The sequence below is a fragment of the Camelina sativa genome, chromosome 17 (assembly GCF_030686135.1).
Source record: "Camelina sativa cultivar CO46 ecotype springtype chromosome 17, ASM3068613v1".
Taxonomy (NCBI): domain Eukaryota; kingdom Viridiplantae; phylum Streptophyta; class Magnoliopsida; order Brassicales; family Brassicaceae; genus Camelina; species Camelina sativa.
The window spans coordinates 17151709-17177009 of NC_141896.1; the positions used below are offsets into that span (position 1 = coordinate 17151709).

Consider the following 25301-nt stretch of genomic DNA (forward strand, 5'->3'; position numbering starts at 1 on the left):
CAATCTCTCTTAGAACTGTAGTTGGGATTTGGTTTAGTGTTTGGTCACGTGAGCTGCGTCATGCCGTTAACGGAAGAGAATGAGGAGAGAGTGCTAGACGAAGTAAGGCTTTCACTAATGGCTGAAAGAGGAAACGTGGCGCTGCACGAGATCGACGGGCTTGTGGTGGGTTTAAAGCTACAAGGAGCTTGTGGCTCGTTCCTAGCTCATCAATGACGTTGAAGATGGGAATCGAGAGTCGGCTACGAGACAAGATTCCAGAGATCTTGTCCGTTGAGCAGTTTCTTGAATCTGAGACAGGAGGGTTAGAGCTGAACGATGATAACATCGAAAAGGTTTGTGTTTTTTTAAAAACGTTTTAGTTGTTTTTAATTTAGCGTCTTGTGTTTTGTAATCGATCTGAATGGGCCCTTTTTGGGTTTGTTGTTCAATTAAGGTTCTCTCTGAGTTAAGGCCGTACCTGGAGGTGGGGGGCTTGAGTTGGTTGAGATTGATGGTTATGTGGTTAAGGTTCGGCTCACTGGACCAGCTGCTGGAGTTATGACTGTTCGTGTCACCTGTTAATATTTAACTTAATTACGTTTTTTCATTTGTCTGTTAGTTACTTGGTTTAACAAACTCACATATGAAAAACATATTTAAAAACATCATTGTTTGACAAATTTTGTTATTTTATTTTCCTTTCTTTATTCTTGAAGTTTTGGGCTTGCATACCACTTTTCTACAATTCATAATTTGATTCAACTATTACAAGCTGGAAAAAAGGACTCCTTAATTACTGAGTAAGAATTAAAGGTTAAACATTTTCATCAATAACTAATTTTCCCTTATCGTATACGATTTCAATTTATCTATATTCTAAATTATTGTTAACTAAATCTCAAGGGCTCTACAAAATGTGGAATATTGATGCTCGCAAGATAGGAAGGCTTTGGCCAATGCATCTATATGGATTATGATATATATGTTTAACTGAAGGTAAGATTAATATACTTTAAAAATCGTGGAGTTTGATATTTTTTTAAGAAGGATCACTTATATATTGAGGGAAAAAATTGACTATTGTCGTTTTTGAATTATTTTGTCTGATCGCATAGAAGGATGAGCAAGGAGAAAATAAAATGTACATCATAACATGGCTGATGGCTCTATAGTTGCATGTACCTATCATCTATATTCTATTATTTATATATGTTTCTCTATTTGAATTATTGTGATTTGGAATCTTAAACGATAATTACCAATCTTTGTTTTACACCCCAAATTGTGGACCACTTTTGTTATATGAGTGAAGGCTAAGATGAAAACATAATTATTCGCTCATCCGGAACAGCGGTACGCTGGGTTATGTTTTCGATTACGCACATGTTACCCTTTGATATCTACCCTTCAGCCTAGAAGATTACTACCAAGCTTATGCTATATCTTTGAGTGATTTAGAAAAAAAAAATTGGCTTCCGACGATTGATATTGCAATGTTTCATGTTTGTTATCAAGAAGTCGTTACACAGAGTCAATGTACAAAAACTATGTTGGATAATTCCAACTTGTGGAAGAAGCTATCTCCTAGGAAGTTGCCAAAAGAGAAAGAATAGGAAAAAAGAAAAGTTCCTAAGATTAATAAGTTGTAATATGTTAATTCTACTAGGTTTAGGAAAATTAGAAACCTATAAATATAAGAGTCTATGGAAAGGTGTTCCATAAGACTTGAGAGAAATATTTAATTTTTGAGAGAGTTTTCTAAATCAATAATAAGAGAGGTGTTCTTATTCTTCAAGTTCTTGTTCTTAGATTTGGTATCAGAGCTAAGGTTGTAGCTCAGATCAAGGTTGTGAGGGAGAAGCTTTTCATAACCAAGTATGGGGGACGACTCGAATCCATCTCCGTGAACCAAGGACCTTGGATCACCGTCCATCCAATGTCCGATGTTAACATCGACAAACTATACGGTTTGGTCGATGCGCATGAGAATCACGCTTCGAGTTAACGAGGTGTGGGAGACTATTGATCCTGGATCCACCGATCAGAAGATGAACGACGTGGCGACTGCTCTTCTGTTTCAATCCATCCCCGAGTCACTCATCTTGCAAGTTGGAGATCAAGGTACGGCTAAAACCCTATGGGAAGCCATACGAGCAAGTCACCAAGGTGCGGAACGTGTGAAGGAAGCAAGGCTTCAAACCCTACTTGCGGATCTTTATCGGGTAACGATGAATGATACCGACTCCGTTGATGATTTTGCTGGCAAGATCTCAGGCCTAGCATCGCAGTCAGCCTCTTTGGGAGAAATCATTGAAGAATCAAAGCTGGTAAAGAAGTTCTTACAAGGACTCCCAAGACACAAATATATTCATATCGTTGCATCGTTGGAACAAGTCTTAGACTTAAAGAAAACCAGATTTGGAGACATATTTGGTCGTATAAAAGCTTATGAAGAGCGTGTAGGGGAGGAGACCCGGAGTGAAGACCAAGCAAAACTTATGTTCTCTAATTCAAACAATCAAGGAAACTACGGTGGATATCAAGGAAACAGAGGAGGCTATAACAGAGGAGGTTATGGTCGAAGAGGAAGTAGTTGAGGAGGATATGGTCGTGGTGGATATGGTCGAGGTGGTTTTGGTCGTGGTAACTACAGTGGAGATAGTTCTGGCAGAGGCAGGGGACTAGGAAGGTTCAATGGCCAGAATCGTGGAGGAGATACTACAGAGCTAGTACAGAACCAGAACCAAAACCAGAATAAAAACCAGAAGAAAGATCTATCTAAAATAATTTGTTGGAGATGTGATAAACCAGGTCACTACGCATCTTCATGTCAAGCGAAATAAGTTGCACATCAATAGACAAATCTGAATGAAACTCATGAAGCTGATGCACTTTACGTTCATGAGGTGGTGTTCTTGAATGAGGATAAGGTGTTTCCCAAGAACTATGATACTAACAATGAGAGTATATGGTATCTTGACAACGGTGCTAGCAACCACATGACGGGAAAGAAAGAATTATTTTCTAGCCTAGATATGAGCATCACAGGGAAGGTTAAGTTTGGTGATGGTTCGTTTGTCAACATTGTTGGAAAGGGATCAATTGTATTTGACTATTTGTGGGAAAAACGGGTGAGAGGCGATCACTCAAGGAGATTTACTACATTCCCGACTTGAAGCAAAACATTATCAGTCTAGGACAAGCAACTGAATTTGGATGTGAAGTGAACATGAAGGGAGACATGTTAACTTTAAGCGATCCTGCTGGGCGATTGTTAGTAAGAGTCACGAGATCATCAAACCGTTTGTACAAGACGCCAATGGAGGTTGAGTATCCTAAGTGTCTTTATATCCAAGATAATGACACTACTCTAACATGGCATGCACGGCTGGGACATGTGAGCGTTGGAGTAATGAACAACATGGTAAGACAAGGTATGGTTGTTGGAATGCCACAATCTGTTCATGAGAAGAATGTGTGCACTGCATGTTTAGTCGGTAAACAGACCAGAGCTGTGTTTCCTACTACAACATCTTTTCGAGCACCTCAAGCTTTGGAGCTGATTCATGGTGATTTGTGTGGACCGATCTCTCCACCAACACCAGCTAACAACCGGTATGTCTTTGTCCTTATTAGTGATTTTTCGAGATACATGTGGTCAATGCTATTGAAGGAGAAAAGCGAGGCTTTCGATCGGTTTAAAAGGTTTAAAGAAGGAATTGAGAAGCAGACTGGACTGTCTATCAAAACCTTTCGCACCGATAGGGGAGGAGAGTTTACCTCACTTGAGTTTAACCGGTTCTGTTAAGGAAGTGGAGTCTCTAGACATCTAACTGCACCATATACTCCTCAACAAAATGGTGTAGTTGAAAGAAGAAACCGTACATTAATGGAAATGACGAGGAGCTTGCTTAAGGCTATGAAACTGCCGAATGAACTATGGGGAGAGGCCGTACGTCATTCAACATATCTGATCAATCGAGTTCCTACCAAAGCTTTAACGGGTCAGACTCCATATGAAAGTTTCACGACGAAAAAGCCTAACATCGAGCATCTACGAGTGTTTGGCTGTGTTGCTTATGCTAAGATCATTGGACCACATCTTAAAAAGTTGGATGATAGGTCGAGAACTTTGATCAATCTAGGGACAGAACCAGGTTCAAAAGCTTATAGGTTATATGATCCAGTTAAAAGGAAAGTGTTTGTAAGCAGAGACGTCGTGTTTGACGAGACAAAAGTTTGGGATTGGTCGACTGCAGAAAACCAAGTCAATGGAGAACCAGGAAGGTTTAAACTATCTCGTGGTGGGTTTGTAGAAGAAGGAAACGAAGATGAGAACAATCACGATGACAATGTCGAGCATCATGAACCGGATCAAGAACCTGCAAACCAAGAAGAAGAGATAGAAGATGAACAAAACATGGATCAAGTAGGTGAAAATCAGCAAGTTGTCACAAGATATGGACATGTTATCAACAAACCTCGATACCTCAATGATTATGTTCTACTAGCTGAACTAGAGAGTGAACAACTTCTACTTACCATAGATGGTGAACCAGAGTCTGTTTGTGAAGCATTAAGTTTGCAAGAATGGGTTGAAGCGATGAAGGCTGAGCTGGAGTCTATCGCTAGAAATAAAACGTGGGAGCTAGTTGAGAAGCCGGATGGTGTTAAACTAATATGGTTGAAGTGGGTGTATAAAATCAAGAAGAAAGCGGATGGATCATTGAACAAGTTCAAAGCGAGACTTGTAGCAAAAGGTTATGTACAACAACAAGGAGTGGACTTTGAAGAAGCGTTTGCACCTGTAGCACGAATGGAAACTATTCGACTACTCATTGCTATCGCAGCTTCAAAGGGATGGGAGATTCATCACCTTGATGTGAAAACAGCATTCTTGAATGGTGACTTAAACGAGCTGGTTTATGTGTGCCAACCCAAAGGCTTTGTTAAGAGAGGACAAGAGGATCGAGTGTACAGACTACATAAGGCGTTGTATGGTCTACGTCAAGCTCCAAGAGCTTGGAACGTGAAGCTTGATCATGTTCTGAAGAAGATGAGTTTTAAGAGATGCATAAAGGAGCCTATTGTGTATCTCAAGAGCGACAAGAAAGAAAGATTGGTAGTGGCAATCTATGTTGATGACTTGTTTGTGACAGGAACTTCACAAAGAGTCATTGATCAGTTCAAAAGGGATATGTCAAGAGAGTTTGAGATGTCAGACCTCGGAATATTGACATACTATCTTGGTATTGAAATAGTACAAGGAGCAGATGGGATAAGGATAAAACAAGAAGGTTATGCTCAAGGTATTCTTGTCGATACTAAGATGGATTCGTGTAACTCAGCTCACATACCAATGGAGCCTGGTATGGAGATATCAAAGGCTGAGAAACAACCTAAGATTGATGCCACAAGATATAGAAGAACAATTGGATGTTTGAGATATTTGCTTCATACACGACCCGATTTGGCTTTTGCTGTAGGAGTCTTAAGCCGGTATATGCAGAATCCGAGAGAGGTACACGGACAAGCTCTCAAACATTTGTTAAGGTATGTGAAAGGAACCACCAACTTAGGCTTGTTCTACAAGCGAGATGGGTTGAGTAAGGTTATTGGATACATCGACAGCAGTTACAAAGCCGATATCAATGATGGAAGATGTACGGGAGGTCATGTGTTCTATCTTGGTTCATCATTAATCACTTGGACCTCACATAAACAACACACAGTGGCGATGTCATCATGTGAATCTGAGTTTATGGCAGCTACATAAGCAGCAAAGCAATCCATATGGTTGAAGGAGCTGCTAAGAGAAATACTTAGTCTAGATGAGAAGATCTTACTAAGGATTGACAACAAGTCAGCCATATCTCTAAGTAAGAATCCAGTGTTTCATGGAAGGAGTAAGCACATACTCACAAAGTATCATTTCATTCGTGAGAGTGTGGAGAATGATCAGATAGAAGTGGAGCATGTTCCTGATGAGGAACAGAAGGCGGACATCCTTACTAAGCCACTAGCGAGAATCAAGTTCAGAGAAATGAGGAATCTGATCGGAGTACAAGAGATTGAAGCACCCGGAGTTCAAGTTGGAATTAAGGGGGAGAATGTTGGATAATTCCAACTTGTGGAAGAAGCTATCTCCTAGGAAGTTGTCAAAAGAGATAGAATAGGAAAAAGGAAAAATTCCTAAGATTAATAAGTTGTAATATGTTAATTCTAATAGGTTTAGGAAAATTAGAAACCTATAAATATAAGAGTCTATGGATCATGACAACTATGTTTAGCTTCTTCTCAGCTGCTATCTTCCAAGCTTCTTTCTCCCCTAAAGTCTTTGCGTAACCATACCAAATCTACATAACATTTTTCAGACATTCACAATCAGAAAATGAATTTCCCAATCTTGACAATGAGGAAAGTTTCTCACTTTGAAGTGTTTGCAGTATTCAAGATCACTCCAATGCGATTCGTTGAGTGGAGAGACTTGTGTAGCGTCAAAACGGTACCGTATTGTGGTTGAAGAAGATGTGAGAACAATCCTCTTCACAGTATTTCTTGACTTTGCACAAGAGTTCATCACATTCATTATTCCACTTCGATCAGGATCAAATTTCTCCTAAGTAATAAAAATAAAAATCAAGCAAGTTTCAATGAAAAATGGTCTCAAAACGAAAAAATGAAATGTGGTCTGACCATATTGTTGTTGTCTACACCAACGGTGGCAACAGAAACTCGGGATGCGATGTGAAAGACTCCATCAACACCGTTGACAGCTTCGTCAAAGCTTCCTTCTACCGTTAGATCGGCTTCAAAGATCTTCAACCTTTCTTTTGCTCCTTTTAACTCCCACAAGAAACCAACCTTTTCTTCATCTTCTTGACCGCAAGATACAAAAAAAAAAAAAAAAAATCAAGAATCCATAAGAAAAAAAAGAAAAAACTGTTGGAGCAAAAACCTGAGAATCTTTGTCAAAAAAATTAATGCCTGAGTCTCTAACAGTTGTTCTTACGGAATGACCCGATTCGAGAAGTGCCTTGATGACGTGAGAGGCTATAATTTATAGCCTATAAAGCTTGTTCCTCCAGTTACCAAGTACTCTGCCATTTTATTAGGCTCTGATTTGGTGTATTGACAGACTAGATCATGCGATTATATCCTCTAATTTTTTTTTTTTTTTGGATTTCAGATGATGTCCAATCCGGGTTAATCTAGTTTATGTTTGACCTTTTTTGTAGTCTTTGAATAATACTGTAGTTGTTTACGTTATAAATTGGATTAGTATAACTCTAACATTATATTAGCCTTGGGCTTGAAGCAAAGCTAATGAACCAACTTTGGGCTTTTCTAAGTCTCAAAAGAGGTTTATGAAATATGATAATTTAACTGATGAAGCATTGGACTACATATTTGGTAGGGTAACAAAACGAAGGGAGAATCGAATATATATATATATATATATATATATATATATATATATATATATATCTTCTTAGTAGTGAAATATTTAAACAAATAATTTGAACTGATATAATTTGAGAAAGACAATGAACAAAATTAGGAAAACACAAGCTATTAAAAAGAAAATTGTATAAAAAAATGAGTAACCTATCTGAAATATACTATTAAATTCTATTTAGTGTATTTCATATTGATATAACACTGTTTATAACGTTTTATGATTCAATCTGAGTAAATTATTTTCTTAGGCAAAAAGTTAACAATAGCATATCGAAGATGTTTTCTTTTACGAGTCTTTATTACAAGATGGTTTAGTTTATGGGAAACAGAGACAAAGATCGATAGGAATAAAAAAAGAACGAAAATATGCTTTCCTTACCTGGTTGATTTTCAAGAACAGAGTCGCAACAGGAGATAAAATGCAGCACTGGTATCCTCAGGCTAACGTAAGTTGTATTTTCTGCAACCACTCGTTAGAGACGAGAGATCACCTTTTCTTTGAGTGTCCTTATTCACAGTTGGTGTGGGAAGGGTTAGTGAAAAAGCTCCTCGCGGACAACTACACAAGTCACTGGCCAGAAGTTCTCACTCTTCTTGCGGGTAATGCTCTTGACAAAACGTTACGTTTCATTCTGGGATATGCTTTTAAAACTACCATTTACTCACTTTGGAGAGAAAGGAATGGGAGACGACACGGTGAACACCCATTGAGGGCATAGCAACTCATTAAGCAGATCGACAAGTACGTCCGCAACCGTCTAAGCACACTTCAAGGAGATCAAAGCACATCCATTCAAGTTTTCTCGTGGAAGCATCACATTTTGAAAGTTCTTACTTCAAAATGTTTTAAAGTTTTTTATCTACAGAAACTTTGTAAAACGTTTATTTTTCTTTTGAATATAATTTAACATTAAATTCAAAAAAAAAAAACGAAAATAAGTCTCTTTCTTGTCCAACATTTTCTTTAGGCAAAGCTTTGTTGAGTGAATCCGAAATTAACACAAAGGAAAGTTGAAGGAAAAATGTGATGCTTGTCCTCCGTTGGAACATATATATCTTTCCTAACAATTTGCAATGTATCTAGTATGTCATTTTGTAAGTTGTTTATCAAGTAACTACTACAAGGAACAAAAGTACCAATGCCGAAAGTAGAAATAACAATCGTCAACATCCCCAACCGCCTTAACATTAAAACCAACAAATAAGAATAAACAACCCAACAGAAAGCAATCCTGCAGGAAGATTAGTTAAAAATCCTGTAAATGAAAGATTATAAATACCAAACTGTCACGTAGTTAAAAAGTTGCCGTGTATGTATTAACTTTAATTAAAAAATATATGGTTAGCGCCTTAGCGGCTGGTTGGTCCGACACCCCATTGATTTTGTTATGTATTATTTATCCATTATCCGTATGTAGTTATGAAGGACCATTGTTTCATATTAGAATCGTCTACACGTGGATGGTATATATAGTCCACACCAAGAATACTATTGTCTCTCACTTTGGTGGAGAGTTTAACATAAATGATTAGACGATGATACGTCAACGTAATACCAATCAATATCATTGCTATTGTATCCCACATTCCCACTAACGATATTCAGGCAGTGATATGAGGCGGTTTTGGAGATATCGCCTTCGGATGCAATAATTTTTAAAGCCATAAAAAACAGCTAAACATTAATTCCCACAAGAAAACCATACGTAGCTCCACTCTCTACTAGGAGTACGAAGAAGCTGAGAAGGCTTATGTTGACAAGAAGGTTGAGTATGATGCATTTGTCTCTTCTCGTTCTTCTGTTTCTTCATCGGTTGTATCAGTGACTAGCCAGTGCTTGCGTTCTCCTGCTTCTGCTTCTGTTTCTTGTGTCAGTGTTGATGATTTTGTCTGAAGAAAAGACGTCTCTGAACAAAGATGTTGCTGCGTCTGGTGATTCTGCCAAGGAAGTGTTTGCCAATTTCGACTTTTCGGTTCTGCAAATCCCTGATAAGAGCTTCTTATCAGCAGAAGAGGATATTATGGTTTCTGGTGCAAATGATGCGGGACTAGACTTTGAGCGCTTCCTTAATGCCGACTTTGACCATCTGCTGGATGATTACTCTTTGCTCGATAAGGATATCAACATCAGCGGGTTTGAAAACAGCGTTCCAAGTGAGCTACCTGACTGTGATTTCACTGATATGGAACTCGAGTTTGGTGATTTGAAGTTTGCCTATGCTGATCAACTCGTGCCGCCTCTCAACATTGCTTTCGAAGAATAAGAGTCAATTTCTATCAAGACAACATACTGCGAAAGCTCGGCCTAGTTTACAACTTGTTAGCTTTGTTTTCTGTTTCCCATAGCCATGATGAAGAAGCTAGAAAGTATAATCCTTGCGGTCTGCTCTCCTTTGGATTTTTCATTTTCTTTTAGAGCAGTCCTAAGGGAGTGATTTGCTCACGATTTAGATGTTGGTTTCACTTTCTTCAGTCTTTATATTTGATACACGCTTTGGGATTACTTACCAAATAAAGAAGCCCAAAGCCTCTTGTTAGTCGGTTATTAAGATTTCCTTTTATTGTTGAACTAAGTTTTTGGTATTTTAACTTATTTAGCATAAGTCGGTTGTAAGGGTTTTCCTATATAAGGAGACTCAAAGATCAATAAGAAATCATCTTCCAAAAAATTAATCTAATTCTCTAGAAAGAGGCTTGGGTTAAAGGAAAGTTAAGCTTTCAATTCTCTTTGTTCTCTTTGTTCTTGAGTTATAAACTACAGGTGCTACTACTAGAGCTAAGGCTAAGGCTTTGGCTCATAACAACTTGGTATCAGAGCCAAACAAAACCATGGGAGATAACGAAGCTTTAGCTGCTCAAGTTGCAGGTCGTGAAAGCATTGGGGGATTTGACACAAGAGCTAAGAGACATGAAGCGGGACTTTGAGGAGAGGATGGATCCCATGGGAGAAACGCTGGGATCTATCCAAAAGATAGTCACGATACAACAAGCGGTGATAGCGTCGACGGTGGCAAATCAAGAAGAGTTATGTGAGCACACCCTCGCCATGGCAAATACAGTCCACAAGAAAACAAAGGAGGGTCGTGAAAGTGTGGTTGTTCAACCCAGCAAGAACCAAACGAAAACATAAGAGGGTCGTAAAGGTGTGGTTGTTCAACCCAGCAAGAAAAACGTGGTGGAAGACCAGTTTACCACCACGCAGGATGAAAAAAGAGAGGGTATAGGGTCAGCCTCTAAGATGAACGCAACCTATGGACATCAACCCTCTTACTCAGGGGGACCTTGGGCACGACGTTCTGTGGGAAGAGAGCAAGGGCACCGACGAATTGATGGAGGTGGTGACTGGAAGGTACGAGAGATTGGAGAAAGAGCCGAAGGTGTTGGTTCTGATTTCCTTCCTAGTGATCAATCTGAGTTTAGGAAAGGTATGGGAGACAAGTTGGGGTCAGCTGGTTTCACGGTAGTACCTTCCAAAATTGAATTTCCTCCATACGATGGTACCACTAATGCCGTGGAATGGTTACAAAAATGTGAAGATTACTTTGAACATCAGAGAATTTCAACGACGATGCTAAAGTCAGACAAGCAAGCTTTGTGCTAACCGGTCAAGCCTACCATTGGCATCAAAATTTACGCAGACTCGTTGTACATCGTATTGGGTGGGCCGAGTTCAAACGTGTCTGCAAGAGTAGGTTTGGCAAGGCAGATTCTGTCAACCCAGTGGGAGAATTATGTAACCTTCGACATACAGGAAAAGTAGATGAATACTGCAACCAGTTCGAGGTATGCTTGGGACGACAAACACGTTTGACTGGAGATCAACAGCTTTGGCAGTTCTGTGCGGAATTAACAGACAGTTTGCGGAAAGAGGTCGAGTATCTCCGCCCCGAAACAATCTTTGAAGCTATGGAATATGCAAGGGACAATGAGTATAAGATTGAAGGGGATAGACGGACACGTAAGTTTGGCGGACATCTGGCTCCTCCATCACGTTTTGTGACACCAACAACTCGACCTACTATGGGAGCTCGTGGATTTACTGGGGCTAAAGAGGGAGAGACGCTGGTTCCAAAACAAGAAGGACAAGGACCACTACCGAAAAAGAAAATTTACAAAAAATTAACCAGCTCGGAGATGGCCAAAAGGAGAGAAAAAGGAATTTGTTTTAATTGTGACGAAGTGTTTACTCCGGGACACAAATGTCATCCAATTTTGTTCCATATAAAGACCATTGACGATGACGAGGACTCTACGGATGACTCATGTGAGGAGGGCGATATGGAGATCTCTCTTCATGCCATGAAGGGCGATAAAACAGGGAGCACCTTTCAGGTGAATGCGGAAATTGCAAAGGGGACTGGATGGGTGCTATTAGACACAGACAGCACCCATAATTTTATCAAAAGCAGTGTTGCGGAGGAACTGGGCATTCCCATACAACGAAGACCAGGCCGGATGGTGTCTTTGGCCGATGGTGGAAACTGTCCAGTTGACGGGTTTTGCAAGGGGCTTCCTATGGTGGTACAAGGACACTATTTCGTCACGGATTGCTTTGCAATACCTCTCGGAGGATTTAATGTAGTGCTTGGTATTCGATGGCTCAACGCTCTTGGGCGTGTCATATGGGATGGTCCAGCCCGTACAATCGAATTTGAACATGATGATAATCTCGTTAAGTGGCACCGTGAAACTCCCGCGAAGTCAGAACAAGGGGTTTCCTTACATGCTATTGGAAATGCAGAAGAGGAGTTAGACAGTTGGTTTGGAGAAGAACCCAAAATATTTACCACTAATGGGGTTGTTGAGAGCCACCAAGTACTACTTCAGCCTGCGGCGTCCACACTATTGCAACCGGTTAGTGCTCCAACTACGTGTGAAAAGTTGGCTAAGTTGCTAGTGGAATATCAGGATTTGATTGTCAGTCCCACGGGGTTACCAACAACAATGTGATCATCGAATCCGTCTAAATCACGGTGCAAACCCTGTAGCGGTGAGGCCGTATCGTTATCCACATTTGCTAAAAGATGAGATTGAGCGACAGTGTGCTGCGATGCTTCGGAATGCTGTCATTCGACCAAGGATGATGTGACCCGAAGACGCGGTAGCGGCTCGATCACGGTTCGAACTCTCGGTCAAGTTTTGATCGGTGAAACTTTCCTCGGCAAAGGATCTTGGCTTCGGATCTACGGAAGAAACAAACGAGGGAAACAGAGTTTGAGGTGATTCAAATGAGCCGTTTAGGATTTCGGTCAACAAGATTCGAACTGGCTGTACAGATAGATGGTTGCGATAGTGATCGGTTTGAACGGATGCGGTGGAAACGTCGGTGAACTCGGGTTGAGATGGAACGATGGATAACTCAAGAACTGGTGGAAGAGAACTTGAGGTGGCGAAGGGAAATAGGTGGAAACGAAGTGAGGTGGGGATGAATGGATCGAATGACAACACAAGAGGGTTGGTTCTTCTCTTGATACGGTCGCTAACAAGATCAAACCCGGTTTGAATCTTGCTAGGGTTCTCTCACTTAGGTAATCCCGGATTAGTCTAATGAGAGGATGGAGACAAGTCAAGAATCTCTCTTGAGATAAGGTTTAATTTCATTCAAGTCTGGAGGAGGAACAAGGGTTAAGAGGAGTTTAAATAGTAAGGTTTAGGTAGGGGCTTAAGGACACGCGGATTCATCTTGATCCGCACATCGTCCTTTGACGTGTTCTATTTGCAATAAAAACACGTCACCACCTTTTGACTAACACGCTAGCCACAAACTCTCCAACGTTTAAAAGAAAAGGAACCAAAAGAGGAATATTCCTTGAGTTCAAATTAAACCAAAATAAGAGAGAAAAGAGATAACCGCCTTGGCCTTGTGCAAGAAGCAACTAAGCCTTAGGCGTTGTGCACCAAGCTCCATGCCTCGTTAAAACCTCTCCGGTAAACCCATTGGGAAAAACCCGGAGTATGGAAAAAGTACACTTCCTCGCTGTGGTGACTTGGGTGTCTTCACTCTTGGGTAAGAGTGAAGACCACTCGGACCGAGTCCTTGAAGTCTCCTCGGGTCGGCTGGTGTTGCGCAAAAGACCGGACAAATGAGTTGAGTCGCTGCCTGGCTGCCTTTGCTGAGCTCTTGGAACGCGTTGTGGCTCCGGGAGTGATCATGGGAGCTTTGGCCGCCTCCAGAGTGGTTACCTTGGTCACGTCCGATGCGTCTCGGTAAGGCGTCTCGGTCGCGTCCGGCGTGTCTCGGTCTTCTTGGTCGAGGTCGTGTCCCACGATCACATCAAAGCACCTCACCTTTTTCTTCACCAGTTTTGCTAGTAAAGAAACCCGACAAGACGTGGCGTTTTTGTGTTGATTATAGAGACCTTAACAAGGTTACTATAAAGGACAAGTTCCCAATCCCAGTGGTGGATGAGCTTTTGGATGAGCTACATGGAGCTCGCTATTATACGAAACTCGATCTTGCCTCGGGATACCACCAGGTTCGCATGTGCAAGGAAGACGTTGAAAAAACGGTGTTCCGGACTCACCATGGTCACTACGAATTCCTAGTAATGCCTTTCAGACTCTCTAATGCTCCTTCTACATTTCAAAGTCTAATGAACTCCGTGTTTCAAAATGAGCTTCAGAAGTTTTTGCTTGTTTTTTCGATGATATTCTCATTTTATAGCCCGACGTTAGACGAGCATGTACGTCACCTACGAACGGTCTTTGAGCTGTTACGTAGGCATCAATTGTTGTTGAAACAAGCTAAGTGTTCTTTTGGCCAACAAGAGGTCGGTTATTTGGGACATGTCATTACGGGTGAAGGCGTGAAGGTTGATGAAGCCAAAATTGCAGCCATTAGTGACTGGCCCACACCGACTTCAGTTCGAGCCGTCTGAGGATTCTTAGGCTTGTCTGGATACTACCGCAAGTTTATACGGGACTACGGCATAATCGCTTCTCCTCTCACCGGGTTACTTCGCCGCGAAGGGTTTTCATGGACTGACACGGCCAAAGCAGCATTTATGTCCCTGAAAAAGGCCTTATCAGAGTCGCCAGTGTTAGCTCTTCCCAATTTTACTAAGGATTTTTGGTTGAGTGTGACGCGTCGTGAAGTGGTGTTGGTGCAGTCTTACAACAACAAGACCATCCGATTGCATTTTTCAGTCGAAAGCTAGCAGATATGCATTTCAAGCTTGCGGCTTATGAGCGTGAACTAATTGGATTGGCTAAAGCGATAATTCATTGGAGACCATATTTGTGGGGACATCACTTTTTGATTCGAACGGATCATTATAGCCTTAAGTTCATCTTGGAACAGAGGTTATCTACAACACCACAGATTTATTGGGTTAGCAAATTATTGGGTTTTGATTTCCGTGTGGAGTTCAGATCAGGACAAACTAATAAGGTGGTTGACGCTCTTTCTCGACGCGGTGAGGAACCTCCTGAGGAAGAATGTGCTGTCTATGCATTATCACGGTCATATAAAGGACTTTTTGCAAGGATAAAAGCTGAAGTATAAAATGTTCCATCTCTTGCAGAATTAAGGGATAAGGTTATTGATAAGCTCAAATTAATCCCTAGAGCTACTCTCTCAAACAAGAGATCAATTGCAGTACTTAGGGGTCGAATCCACAGAGACTCAAGATCAAACACAATAGACTGTAAAGTTTTGTAAATTACGCTAAACAAGTTAAATTGAATTAAAATAAAGCAATGCAATATTTAAATAAAAGTGATGTGAATTCAGAAAATCAAAAGAGCTAAGCCTAGGGAATTTCTCAGGAAATTATGAAATATTAAATCAGATAAATTAATTAAGGTTCATGCAATAAAATCAGATCTAGAACTCTAAACTTTTGGTAAATTAAATCAGTTCTCACTGCAAATAATATCTAAATTTAAAACCAGAAAATCCAAATCTCTTTGTAAAATTCCAAGTAATAAATCAGCTTTAAAAACAGGTTTAGATAAGTTCACAGAATTATTAATTCAAATCTCTTTGTAATAAACAATTCTGCTCATCAATGGTTTAATCAGGAAAACAATTATATTCTCATATCAATTTATTTCCCTAAGATAACAATTCTAGGTGATCAATCAAGAACTATTGTGAAGAACAACCAAAGATGAAGATCATAAAAGATTAAGAACCCTAAAAATCTCAGATCTAATAAATCATAAAAACCCTATGAAAAACCCTAAACCTAACAAGCAAATTACTCAGACATGATCAAAGAAGAACAAATCATAATTCTGAATAACATGAATAGATATTAAAAGTAAAAGAAGGGAGTTCAAGAAATCTTCTCTCTACAAAGAATTCAGATCTATCTCTCCCAAAAAGCTCTCAATATCCTTCTCTCAAAAACTGCTAGAAAATAACTTAAGGGTTTCTAAAACCCAAAAACAATATATATACATCCTAAAATACGTCCAGGGGCTTATGTTGCAATTATAGAAGACTTTGGGCAAATTTGTAAAATTTCCAATTCCTTGTTCTCTTGTCGGGTAAACACTAGTGTCGATCGATGCCCTTTAAGTGGTGTCGATCGATGCTCGGTCTCTGGTCCGACTCCAACTTGATTTCCTTCGGTAAAATGCTCCAAAATGATCCAAATTGTTCCATATTGCTCCATCCGTGCCAAACTCCTAAATAACCTGTAAAGACTCAAAAATAACCTAGAAACAAATCAAAAGACTCAAAAAGCACACTTATATGATGGTTAAAAACCGTAAAAACCATCATATATCAACTCCCCCAGACTTAGCCTTTGCTTGCCCTCAAGCAAAACAGAAACTTAAACCTGTGAAAGAGGTTTGAAAACATAGAATTCACTCAACTGCTGGTAACTGATCTTCGCACTCTTTATCGCCTTGACTCTCAAGAACTTACTTCATATACTTTGTCAATTGAAAAGCATCAACATTCCTTACTCAAATCCCACAATCCTCTGGAATCTCTAGTCTCACCATTACCATCTCATTACATAAATTAAAGCAAGTACAGGTGAGTTCTTACCTTGTGGTATTCAAACAGTGGCATATGGACTCTCTTCAGGCCAAGACATTCTTCTTACATCTCCTTTCCTCTCCCTTTTCTCACTTCCTTTATTTTTTTCTTTTCTTATTCTTTTTTAGCAAAGGTGTAAGCGAATACCGGGGTCATCGGTAATTTACCTACCCCTCGCTTCCAAGCTTTGTGTGATCATTTGACTCAAGAGTAGAATAATGAGGTCACTGGTAATTTACCTACCTCTCTAAACTGATCAAAATCATCTCATCTTTTATTTCTCTTTTTTTTTTTCTGATTTTGCTTTTTTCTGATTTTTCTTATTATTTTTTTTTAAACACTGAAGGGAAGAGAGAGGGGAGACATACTTTGAAAAATTGCACTGTCTTGTATGGTCTGAAAAAGAAGTCTAGTCCACTGATTTCCAACCCCAAAGAAAGAGATTAAGTCCGGTTAAAAATCCTGATAAAAGTTGAGACAGCATTGGTTGAACTAGATATCCTTTGAATAAGGGCTTTCAGGATTGTTGATACAGCTCATAGTCTTTCCACACTTCAGTTCTGAGGTCAAGCTTAGTCAAGAATCATTAGAGTGTTAGCCAAAGAACAAGAACCATCAGTTAGAGATCATAATTCAACAGAAATTTTTGAAAAATTTGACTCAATAAAAACAAAAATACAGTTTTGACACAGGACACAAAAACCAAGTAAGTAGTTAGTACTAACCTCCCCCAGACTTAAACAACACTGTCCCCAGTGTTATCTAAGAAGGGAAAAGTCAAGAAACAAAAATTATGTTGAAAAGTTGAAAGAAAAATTGAACTGATTTTCGGGTTACCCAATCGGTGTCGATCGATGCCATCAAGGCAGTATCGATCGACACCTTCGGCGAATGGTGAATTGTGGCCGAATCTCCTTATTTGTTGCAGTTAGTTGAGTTTTGTTGAATCAATCCTTTGATGTTAATTCTGTTAAGAAGCACTCAAACACAAACACAGGTTAAAAGCAACATGATAGATAGATAGTTCATAAATCCAAACAACTTTCAAACACAAACTGACTCAAAGCAAAAATAAAAGTGACTCAATCCTAGGAAAGGGAAAAAGATAAAAAAAACCATGATCAGAAGCTAAAATGTAGCAGAAACATCATGCAGCACCGTCATCATCAGTAGCGTCAGCATCCTCATCAGAAACAGGATCAGCAGATGGTGAAGACGGCGAAGGGGACCTGCGCCTAGTACGCCTGGTAGGACGAATGCAGCCACACTGTGAGAGTCGAGCCATGCCATTCCAGATGGCACGCAAAGCAGAAACCACATAAGTCTGATGAGCTCCCTGGTCCATAGTAGCAGGATCCTCTGATAGCTCTGGAAACTCAAATGCTGCAGTCCCAGAGGAAGAACCAGTCTCAAAACCCCCAGCAGGGTTAGTAGCAGCTGCAGCATCAGTAGTAGTCCGCGAAGTGTGATGGCGACGGGAAGGAGCATAAACAACATAGTCATCTGGTGAAGGGCGAAAACGCAACTGCTCAGGATCATCACTGCGAAGTGCGATGGTGGTAAGATCAGGTCGTGGAAGACGGACAAAGTGCTCTCCTGTCTCATCAACAAACCTCCACAACAAACCTGGCTTCAGCCAGTGTGCACTCCTCAAATATGGCTCATCCATAAGCTGTCTCCTAGTGACAACACTATAACCATCAGTAGGAATCCTCTTGAACTGAAGGATAGCAGTAATAAGGCTCCCCACAGCCTCTCTCTTAACTCCAGTGCCTGAAAATGGCTTGGTCTGAAGCTCAACCAAGTGATGTGCGAAAATAGCTCCAAAGTTAAGGAGCATAGGGTCACGACGCTCACCAATGGACATGGAAGGAATCATGTTGCCAACACCACAACTCAAAAAGTATAGCTCTGCAGCTCTCATCTTGTTAGGCTCCATCTTGCACTGAAAAGTGGTAGCAACAGCTCTAAGAACATATCTGAGTACAGGATGGCGGACCTCTGATTGAAGCATCTTCTTGGAATTATATGGACCATGTCCTATGTAGGACCACAAAGGAGAGAGATCCTCATAATGTTTGGGCAAAGCAACGTTCTGAACAATACGAGTCCAACGAAACACATCACAAATGTGAACAAAAGTGATACTGTAAGGAATTCCGTTAATGAAGAAACGTAGCAGACCGTCTCTGGCCATTGGTGCCTGCTCATTCAGGTAAGTAACCCTAACTGATGCCATGAACTGTCGCACTAAATCCGGGTACAAATCAAACTGCTTAGTACATACCGTTCCCAAACCTATCCTATCCATCAAACCCAAAACCTCATCATGAATTCCCAACCTATGAAGAATGACAGGATCAACAAACCTTGTAGGCTCAATCTCAACTCCCAACCATGCATTGTAAAGCACTGTTTCATACTCTCCCCAAACTCCCACTGGTCTGTTGATGAAGTCAGGCTTTTTAAACTCAGGAAGCATCTGTTGAGGCCATTCTCTCTCTGATGGAATTGGTACACCTTCTTCTTTTGGCCATGGGAACCTTAATTGAATGGGAGGTTGAAGAGAGAAGTCTGGTAAGTTGGTAGAGGCTGTCGTGGGACGTCGTGGAGGTTGGGGAAGGTCCGCCGGAACTGGTGGTGGTTGACGGCGGCCGGACTGACGCGGTGGGTGAGCTGAAGAAGAAGCTTCGCCGTCGTTTCTGCGGGTCCTTTTGTTGGCTGTCATCACTCCAAAACACGAAATTGACACTAGATCCAGGTAGAGGAGAGAAAATCGAGTGGATTAGGGCTTGGAATCACTCAAAACGGAGTTGAAATGAGAGAGTTATGAGCAATTGTAGTTTGAGCGTCGATTTAGGTTAAATGGGCGAAGAAGACGAAGTCGCGATTTTAATCTTGCTTCCTCGGGTTTAAGTGGTATCGACCGATGCCCATGTCCGGTGGCATCGATCGATGCTTCTTCACGTTGGTCCGGCCCATTTTCATTTTAAAGCCCAAAATCGTTTCAAACCCAGCAAACTCAACCCGATTGACCCGTGTTCTCGTTTCCGTTCATAAGGGCGTCGACCGATGCCCATTAATATGGTATCGGTCGATGCTTGCTCTGATCAATGTTTCTCAAAACTTTTTCTGAAACAATGAAAACTCAAAACCAAAAATTAATATGTTAGTAATCCTAAAAGCAAAGAAAAATTCAAAATCAATTAAAACCTACCAGTGGGTTGCCTCCCACTCAGCGCTTGTTTTAAGTCATTAGCTTGACTTGGCAGCGGATTAGGCAGAAGGTGCATCATCCAAACGCACAATGTGTCCGTCTGGTATCTCAGCTTTTGCCCAGTAGTGTTTCACCCTTTGGCCATTAACAGTAAATTTCTCCCCTTTTGAGTTCAACAGCACAATGGCTCCATATGGTCTGACTTCTTGAACAGTAAAAGGACCAGACCAGCGGGAACGCAGCTTTCCAGGAAACAGCTTTAAACGGGAATTGTAAAGGAGAACCTGGTCATTTGGCTCAAATTGTCTGGAAATGATCTTCTTATCATGATAAGCCTTGGTCCTCTCCTTGTACAGCTTGGAATTCTCAAATGCATGAAATCTCAGCTCATCTAACTCATTCAACTGCACTAGCCTTCTCTCTGAAGCTGTCTTGGCATCAAAATTCATCAACTTAACTGCCCAGGCTACTTTGTGCTCTAACTCCACTGGAAGATGACAAGCTTTCCCATAAAGTAGATGGAAAGGAGTAGTCCCAAGTGGTGTTTTATAAGCAGTTCTATATGCCCAAAGTGCATCATCAAGCTTCATAGCCCAATCTTTTCTTGTAACACCCACTGTTTTCTCAAGAATCTCCTTGATCTGCCTGTTGGAAACTTCAACTTGTCCACTGGTCTGAGGATGGTATGGACTAGCCACTCTATGTTGAACACCATACTTTTTCAGCAGCTTCTCAAACACTTTATTGATAAAGTGCTTACCTCCATCACTGATGACAATTCTAGGAACTCCAAACCTTGGAAAGATAATGGTCTTAAATAGCTTAAGAACCACAGCAGAATCATTGGTTGGACTTGCAATTGCTTCAACCCACTTGGAGACATAGTCAACAGCCACTAAGATGTATTCATTCTTGTAAGAGGAAGGGAATGGTCCCATAAAGTCAATGCCCCAGCAATCAAAAACTTCAACCTCAAGGATAAAGTTCTGTGGCATCTCATGCCTCTTACTAATCTGACCTTTCCGCTGACAAGCATCACATCTGGAAACAAACTCATTAGCATCCTTGAACATCGTTGGCCACCAAAACCCAGCTTGTAGAACCTTAGACACTGTCTTAAAAGTAGCAAAGTGTCCAGCATAATCTGATCCATGACAGTGAAAAAGAACATCAGGAACTTCTGTCTCAGCTAGACATCTTCTGTAAACACCATCACTGCAATGTTTATACAAATAAGGCTCATCCCAATAATATCTCCTTAGCTCTCTCAAGAACCTCTTCTTATGATAGCCTGTGAATTGATCAGGTTCTACCTCTGCAGCAAGATAATTGGCAATATCAGCATACCAAGGTTGATTGGAGCTAGCCACAGCAGCTAAATCTCCATCATTAGACCAATCTGATTCGGGAAACAAAGGGTGTCGATCGATGCCACCTGGTGGGTGTCGATCGACACCACATGCATCCGAAGACAAGTTTCTGAAATCCTCAGTCCGAAACCCAGTATCAACAAAATAAACATGCTCTTCAGGAAGACAATCACGAATTGGAACATCATCATCAATCCTAATCCTGGACAAGTGATCAGCAACACCATTCTCTATCCCCTTCTTATCCCTCACTTCAATGTCAAACTCTTGAAGAAGAAGAATCCATCTCAAAAGTCTAGGCTTAGCATCCTTCTTCTGCATCAAGTATCTTAATGCAGCATGATCAGTATGAACAATGACTTTTGAACCAACCAGATAAGATCTAAACTTCTCAAAAGCAAACATCACAGCCAACAACTCCTTCTCTGTTGTTGCATAATTCCTTTGTGCCTCATCAAGTGTCCTGCTTGCATAGTAAATTGCATGAAGTTTCTTATCTTTTCTTTGTCCCAGCACTGCTCCCACTGCAAAGTCACTAGCATCACACATTACTTCAAAAGGAAGATCCCAATCTGGTGGCTGAACAATAGGTGCACTCACAAGCTCCTGCTTAATCCTCTCAAAGGCTATGCGACATTCATCAGTGAATTCAAACTTGACATCTTTGCACAACAGAGCAGAAAGTGGTCTTGCTATCTTGCTGAAATCTTTGATAAAACGCCTATAGAACCCTGCATGTCCAAGAAAGCTCCTCACTGCCTTCACATTCTCTGGTAGTTGAAGACTTGTCATCACCTCTATCTTAGCGCGGTCAACTTCTATTCCAGCTTCTGAGACCCTGTGGCCAAGCACTATGCCATCTCTAACCATAAAATGACATTTTTCCCAGTTAAGCACCAAATGCTTTTCTTCACACCTTGCTAGCACCTTACAGAGATTATCCAAACAGCCTTTGAATGAAGACCCATAAACTGAGAAATCATCCATGAACACCTCCATATAATCTTCAATCATATCAGTGAAGATTGACATCATGCATCTCTGAAATGTTGCAGGAGCATTACAGAGACCAAAAGGCATTCTGCGGTAAGCGAAGGTACCATAGGGACAAGTGAAGGTGGTCTTCTCTTGGTCATCAGGATGAATAGGAATCTGGAAAAAGCCTGAGTAACCATCCAAAAAGCAGTAGTATGGATGATTAGCTAACCTCTCCAACATCTGGTCAATGAAAGGAAGTGGGAAGTGATCTTTCCTTGTTGCAGCATTCAACTTCCTGTAATCAATGCACATCCTATGACCAGTAATTGTCCTTGTAGGGATCAGCTCATTCTTGTCATTCTTCACCACTGTAACACCACCCTTCTTAGGAACAACATGCACCGGACTGACCCAATTGCTGTCAGATATTGGATAGATGATCCCAGCATTCAGCAGCTTCATGATCTCCTTCTTGACAACCTCTTGCAGATTCGGATTCAGCCTCCTCTGATGTTCAATGGATGTCTTAGCTCCTTCCTCAAGATGAATCCTATGCATACACAAATCTGGAGAGATTCCTGCAATATCATCAAGAGAATAGCCAAGAGCCTTGCGAAACTTGCGCAGCTTGCTTAGCAATAAAGTGAGCTCTGCATTGTTTAAGGAAGCACTAACAATAACAGGATAAGAAGAGTTCTCACCAAGATATGCATACCTTAAACCTGCAGGAAGTGGCTTGAGATCAACCTTTGGAGCTCTTTCAAGACTCCAATCAGAAACCTTTGCAGCTTGTGAAGAAGTACAAACCAATTCCTCATGTGCAACCAGCTTCTTCACTTGTTCATTAGCATCAAGCAGTTTGACATACCCAGCAGCAATGTCATCTAGATGCTCAGCTTCTTCAGCAGAAGCAACCAATGCTCTCTCTAAAGGATCCTCAGGATGCAGCTCCTGGAATATCTCCTCAGCCAGATTAGACAATGTGTCTACATAGAATGTCTGGCCATCAATGGTAGGCCTCTTAACTAGCTTCTCCATGTCAAAGCGCATCTGTAGATCACCAATGTTGAGACCAATCTGACCTTTCTTCACATCAATTATAGCTCCAGCAGTAGCTAAGAACGATCTTCCCAGAATAAGAGGGTCCTTGGGTTCCTCCTCATACTTTAACACCACAAAATCAGTAGGTATCAAGCACTCACCAATCTTAATTGGAACATCTTCAAGAACACCATCTGGAATGCGAACAGACCGGTCAGCAAGGATGAGAGTGAGCATAGTAGGCTGGAAGTCTGTCATTCCCAGGCTGAGTGCTACTGATCTTGGCATGAGGTTGACACTAGAACCAAGATCACACAAAGATCTAGCAAATCTGTCAGTGAAGATAGTGCAATCAAGAACAAAGCTCCCTGGATCAGGAAGTTTTTCTGGGATCTTGTTCTGAATGATGGCACTGACTTGGGCTGATATCATCATAACTCCTTGCTCAGCATTGAAATCCTTGGTTACCATCCTCTTGACATATCTCCTAAGCATTGGAGAAGTCTTAACAGCATCAACCAAAGGCAACTCAAGAATAAGCTTATCCATCATTGCTTTGCACTTAGCATCATCTAGCTCTTGTTTAGACTTCCTTGGATTCTTGGGGAATGGAACCTTAGGTATGTAAACTCTTTCTGCAACTGGAGTAGAAGACTTCACCTTCGCAGTTTCTGTCCGTGGTTGGTGTCGATCGATGCCACCTGGTTGGTGTCGATCGACACCCTGTTCTGGGATTTTGTCCGAAACTTCGGATGATGTTGGTGCCGACCGATGCTCCTGTGTGTCGGTCGATACTGGTTCTGCAGAAACATCCTCTTCGTCTTCTATATCAATCAACTCCTGTGGATCATCAGTTTGATCCTTCTGGGGTGTAGGATGGAGTTGTTTGCCACTTCTCAAAGTCACTGCATTGCAAGAATGTTTAGGATTTGATTCAGTTCTTGAAGGGAGATAACCTTCTTGCCTTTTTACAGACCCAGCAGTCTGCGCAACCTGACTTTCCAGCTTCTTGACATGGATGTTCAAAGCTTCAAATTTCCCATTAAGATCAGTGTAGACATTATCCAGCTTCCCATTGAAAGTCACTGTCATCTGCTCTTGACCTTGCAAAATCTGCTCAAGCATAGCTTCCATCTTACTAGTTTCAGCTGACTTAGGAGGTGGAGACTGATATGAGTTGTTGCCATAAGTCCTTGTGAATCCACTGTTGTGTTGCTGCTTCTGATAGTCAGGTTTGGGTGTGAAACCAGAAGAGTTGCCCTGAAAGTTACTGCGCTGGCTGTTTCCACTGTAAGGCCTACTACCTTGCTGATTTCCAAACCTCTGCCCCTGATTCCCATAGACATAGTTCACCTCTTCTTCCTCATAATTTCCTTGATCAGGTTCTGGCTCATATGTCTCAACGTCAGCAGCAAAGTGAACAGATTTCTTACCCACAAGGAGATTATGAACAGAATCCAGCTTAGCATTAACAGAAGCTAACTGGTGTGAATCATATCCTCCATGTAATCTTTTCCTTTCAGCATCTGCTCTCTTAGTACTATTGCTAGCAGCTAAGTTCTCAATCAACAATTCAGCATCTTCTGGCAACCTTGTCTTGAAATTCCCATGACTTGCAGCATCTAAAGCCAACTGATACTCCCAGTCACACCCTCTGAAGAAGATACTCAGCAATTGAACTCTTGAGAAACCATGGTGTGGACAGTCCCTTTGGTAAGCCTTGAATCTCACCCAAGCTGCTTTGAAAGCTTCATCCGGTCTCTGCTTGAAAGCAGACAGCTTGATTCTCAACTCATCTGACATTGCATCATCATAGAAGTGGTTGAGGAAGGCCACCTTGACATCACGCCAGCTTGTCAATGATCCAGCATGCAGCTGTTTCAACCATTGAGATGCCTCTCCTGCAAGTGAGTAAGGGAAGAGTTTGCAGAAGATGTAGTCCTCAGTCACCCCATTAGCCTTGATGCTAGTCACCAGATCCTCAAAATGCTCAATGTGATCCAAAGGCTTCTCATTGGGCAAAGCAGAGAAAGGTCTCTGCCCAACTAATTGAAAGTATGCAGGTTTCAACTCAAAATCATTCCTCTGAAAGGGGGGAGGAACAATAGCAGACCGGTTCTCATACACCAGGTCAGCCCGATTGTAGTCAGCAATGGTCCTGATCAGATCCCGGTTGTTCTCCTGTCTTCGAACAGGGTTCTGTACGTGGTTGGCAGCTCCACGCACGTCTGCAGGTGGGTGTCGATCGATGCCACCT

General features: G+C 41.2%; 2 protein-coding genes and 3 pseudogenes across 2 annotated transcripts; 4 read left to right on the plus strand and 1 right to left on the minus strand.

The window, feature by feature from the left end:
* Window positions 1-1464: 1464 nt before the first annotated feature.
* Window positions 1465-7089, minus strand: LOC147923905 (tetraketide alpha-pyrone reductase 2-like). The gene is made up of 4 exons (XM_087496569.1): window positions 7050-7089; window positions 6679-6860; window positions 6413-6601; window positions 1465-4364 (listed from the first exon to the last, which is right to left on the minus strand). Exons 1-4 carry the CDS (start codon window positions 7087-7089, stop codon window positions 4272-4274), a joined length of 504 nt encoding a protein of 167 aa, XP_087352695.1. The 3' UTR covers window positions 1465-4271.
* On the plus strand, window positions 1959-3158 carry LOC147923906 (uncharacterized). The gene is made up of 3 exons (XM_087496568.1): window positions 1959-2309; window positions 2506-2625; window positions 2841-3158. Exons 1-3 carry the CDS (start codon window positions 1959-1961, stop codon window positions 3156-3158), a joined length of 789 nt encoding a protein of 262 aa, XP_087352694.1.
* A 773-nt stretch (window positions 7090-7862) lies between the features above and the next one.
* Window positions 7863-9782, plus strand: LOC147923907 (ethylene-responsive transcription factor ERF116 pseudogene; annotated as a pseudogene).
* An 899-nt stretch (window positions 9783-10681) lies between these two features.
* Window positions 10682-12393, plus strand: LOC147923908 (uncharacterized; annotated as a pseudogene).
* A 12338-nt stretch (window positions 12394-24731) lies between these two features.
* LOC147923909 (small nucleolar RNA R71) lies at window positions 24732-24832 on the plus strand (annotated as a pseudogene).
* The last annotated feature ends 469 nt before the right edge of the window (window positions 24833-25301 follow it).

Excerpts from the sequence above, each read along its gene's own strand:
- LOC147923905 (XM_087496569.1), bottom strand. The coding sequence starts at position 7,089 with ATGGCAGAGTACTTGGTAACTGGAGGAACAAGCTTTATAG. Across the intron at positions 6,861-7,049 it reads TGGAGGAACAAGCTTTATAG|AAGATGAAGAAAAGGTTGGT; the intron begins GCTATAAATTAT and ends CTTGCGGTCAAG. Across the intron at positions 4,365-6,412 it reads AATACTGCAAACACTTCAAA|GTTCTTGATCCGGTTCATGA; the intron begins GTGAGAAACTTT and ends CTTGGTTTGCAG.
- LOC147923906 (XM_087496568.1), top strand. The coding sequence starts at position 1,959 with ATGCGCATGAGAATCACGCTTCGAGTTAACGAGGTGTGGGAGACTATT. Across the intron at positions 2,310-2,505 it reads TCATTGAAGAATCAAAGCTG|GAAACTACGGTGGATATCAA; the intron begins GTAAAGAAGTTC and ends CAAACAATCAAG. Across the intron at positions 2,626-2,840 it reads TCGAGGTGGTTTTGGTCGTG|ACAAATCTGAATGAAACTCA; the intron begins GTAACTACAGTG and ends GCACATCAATAG.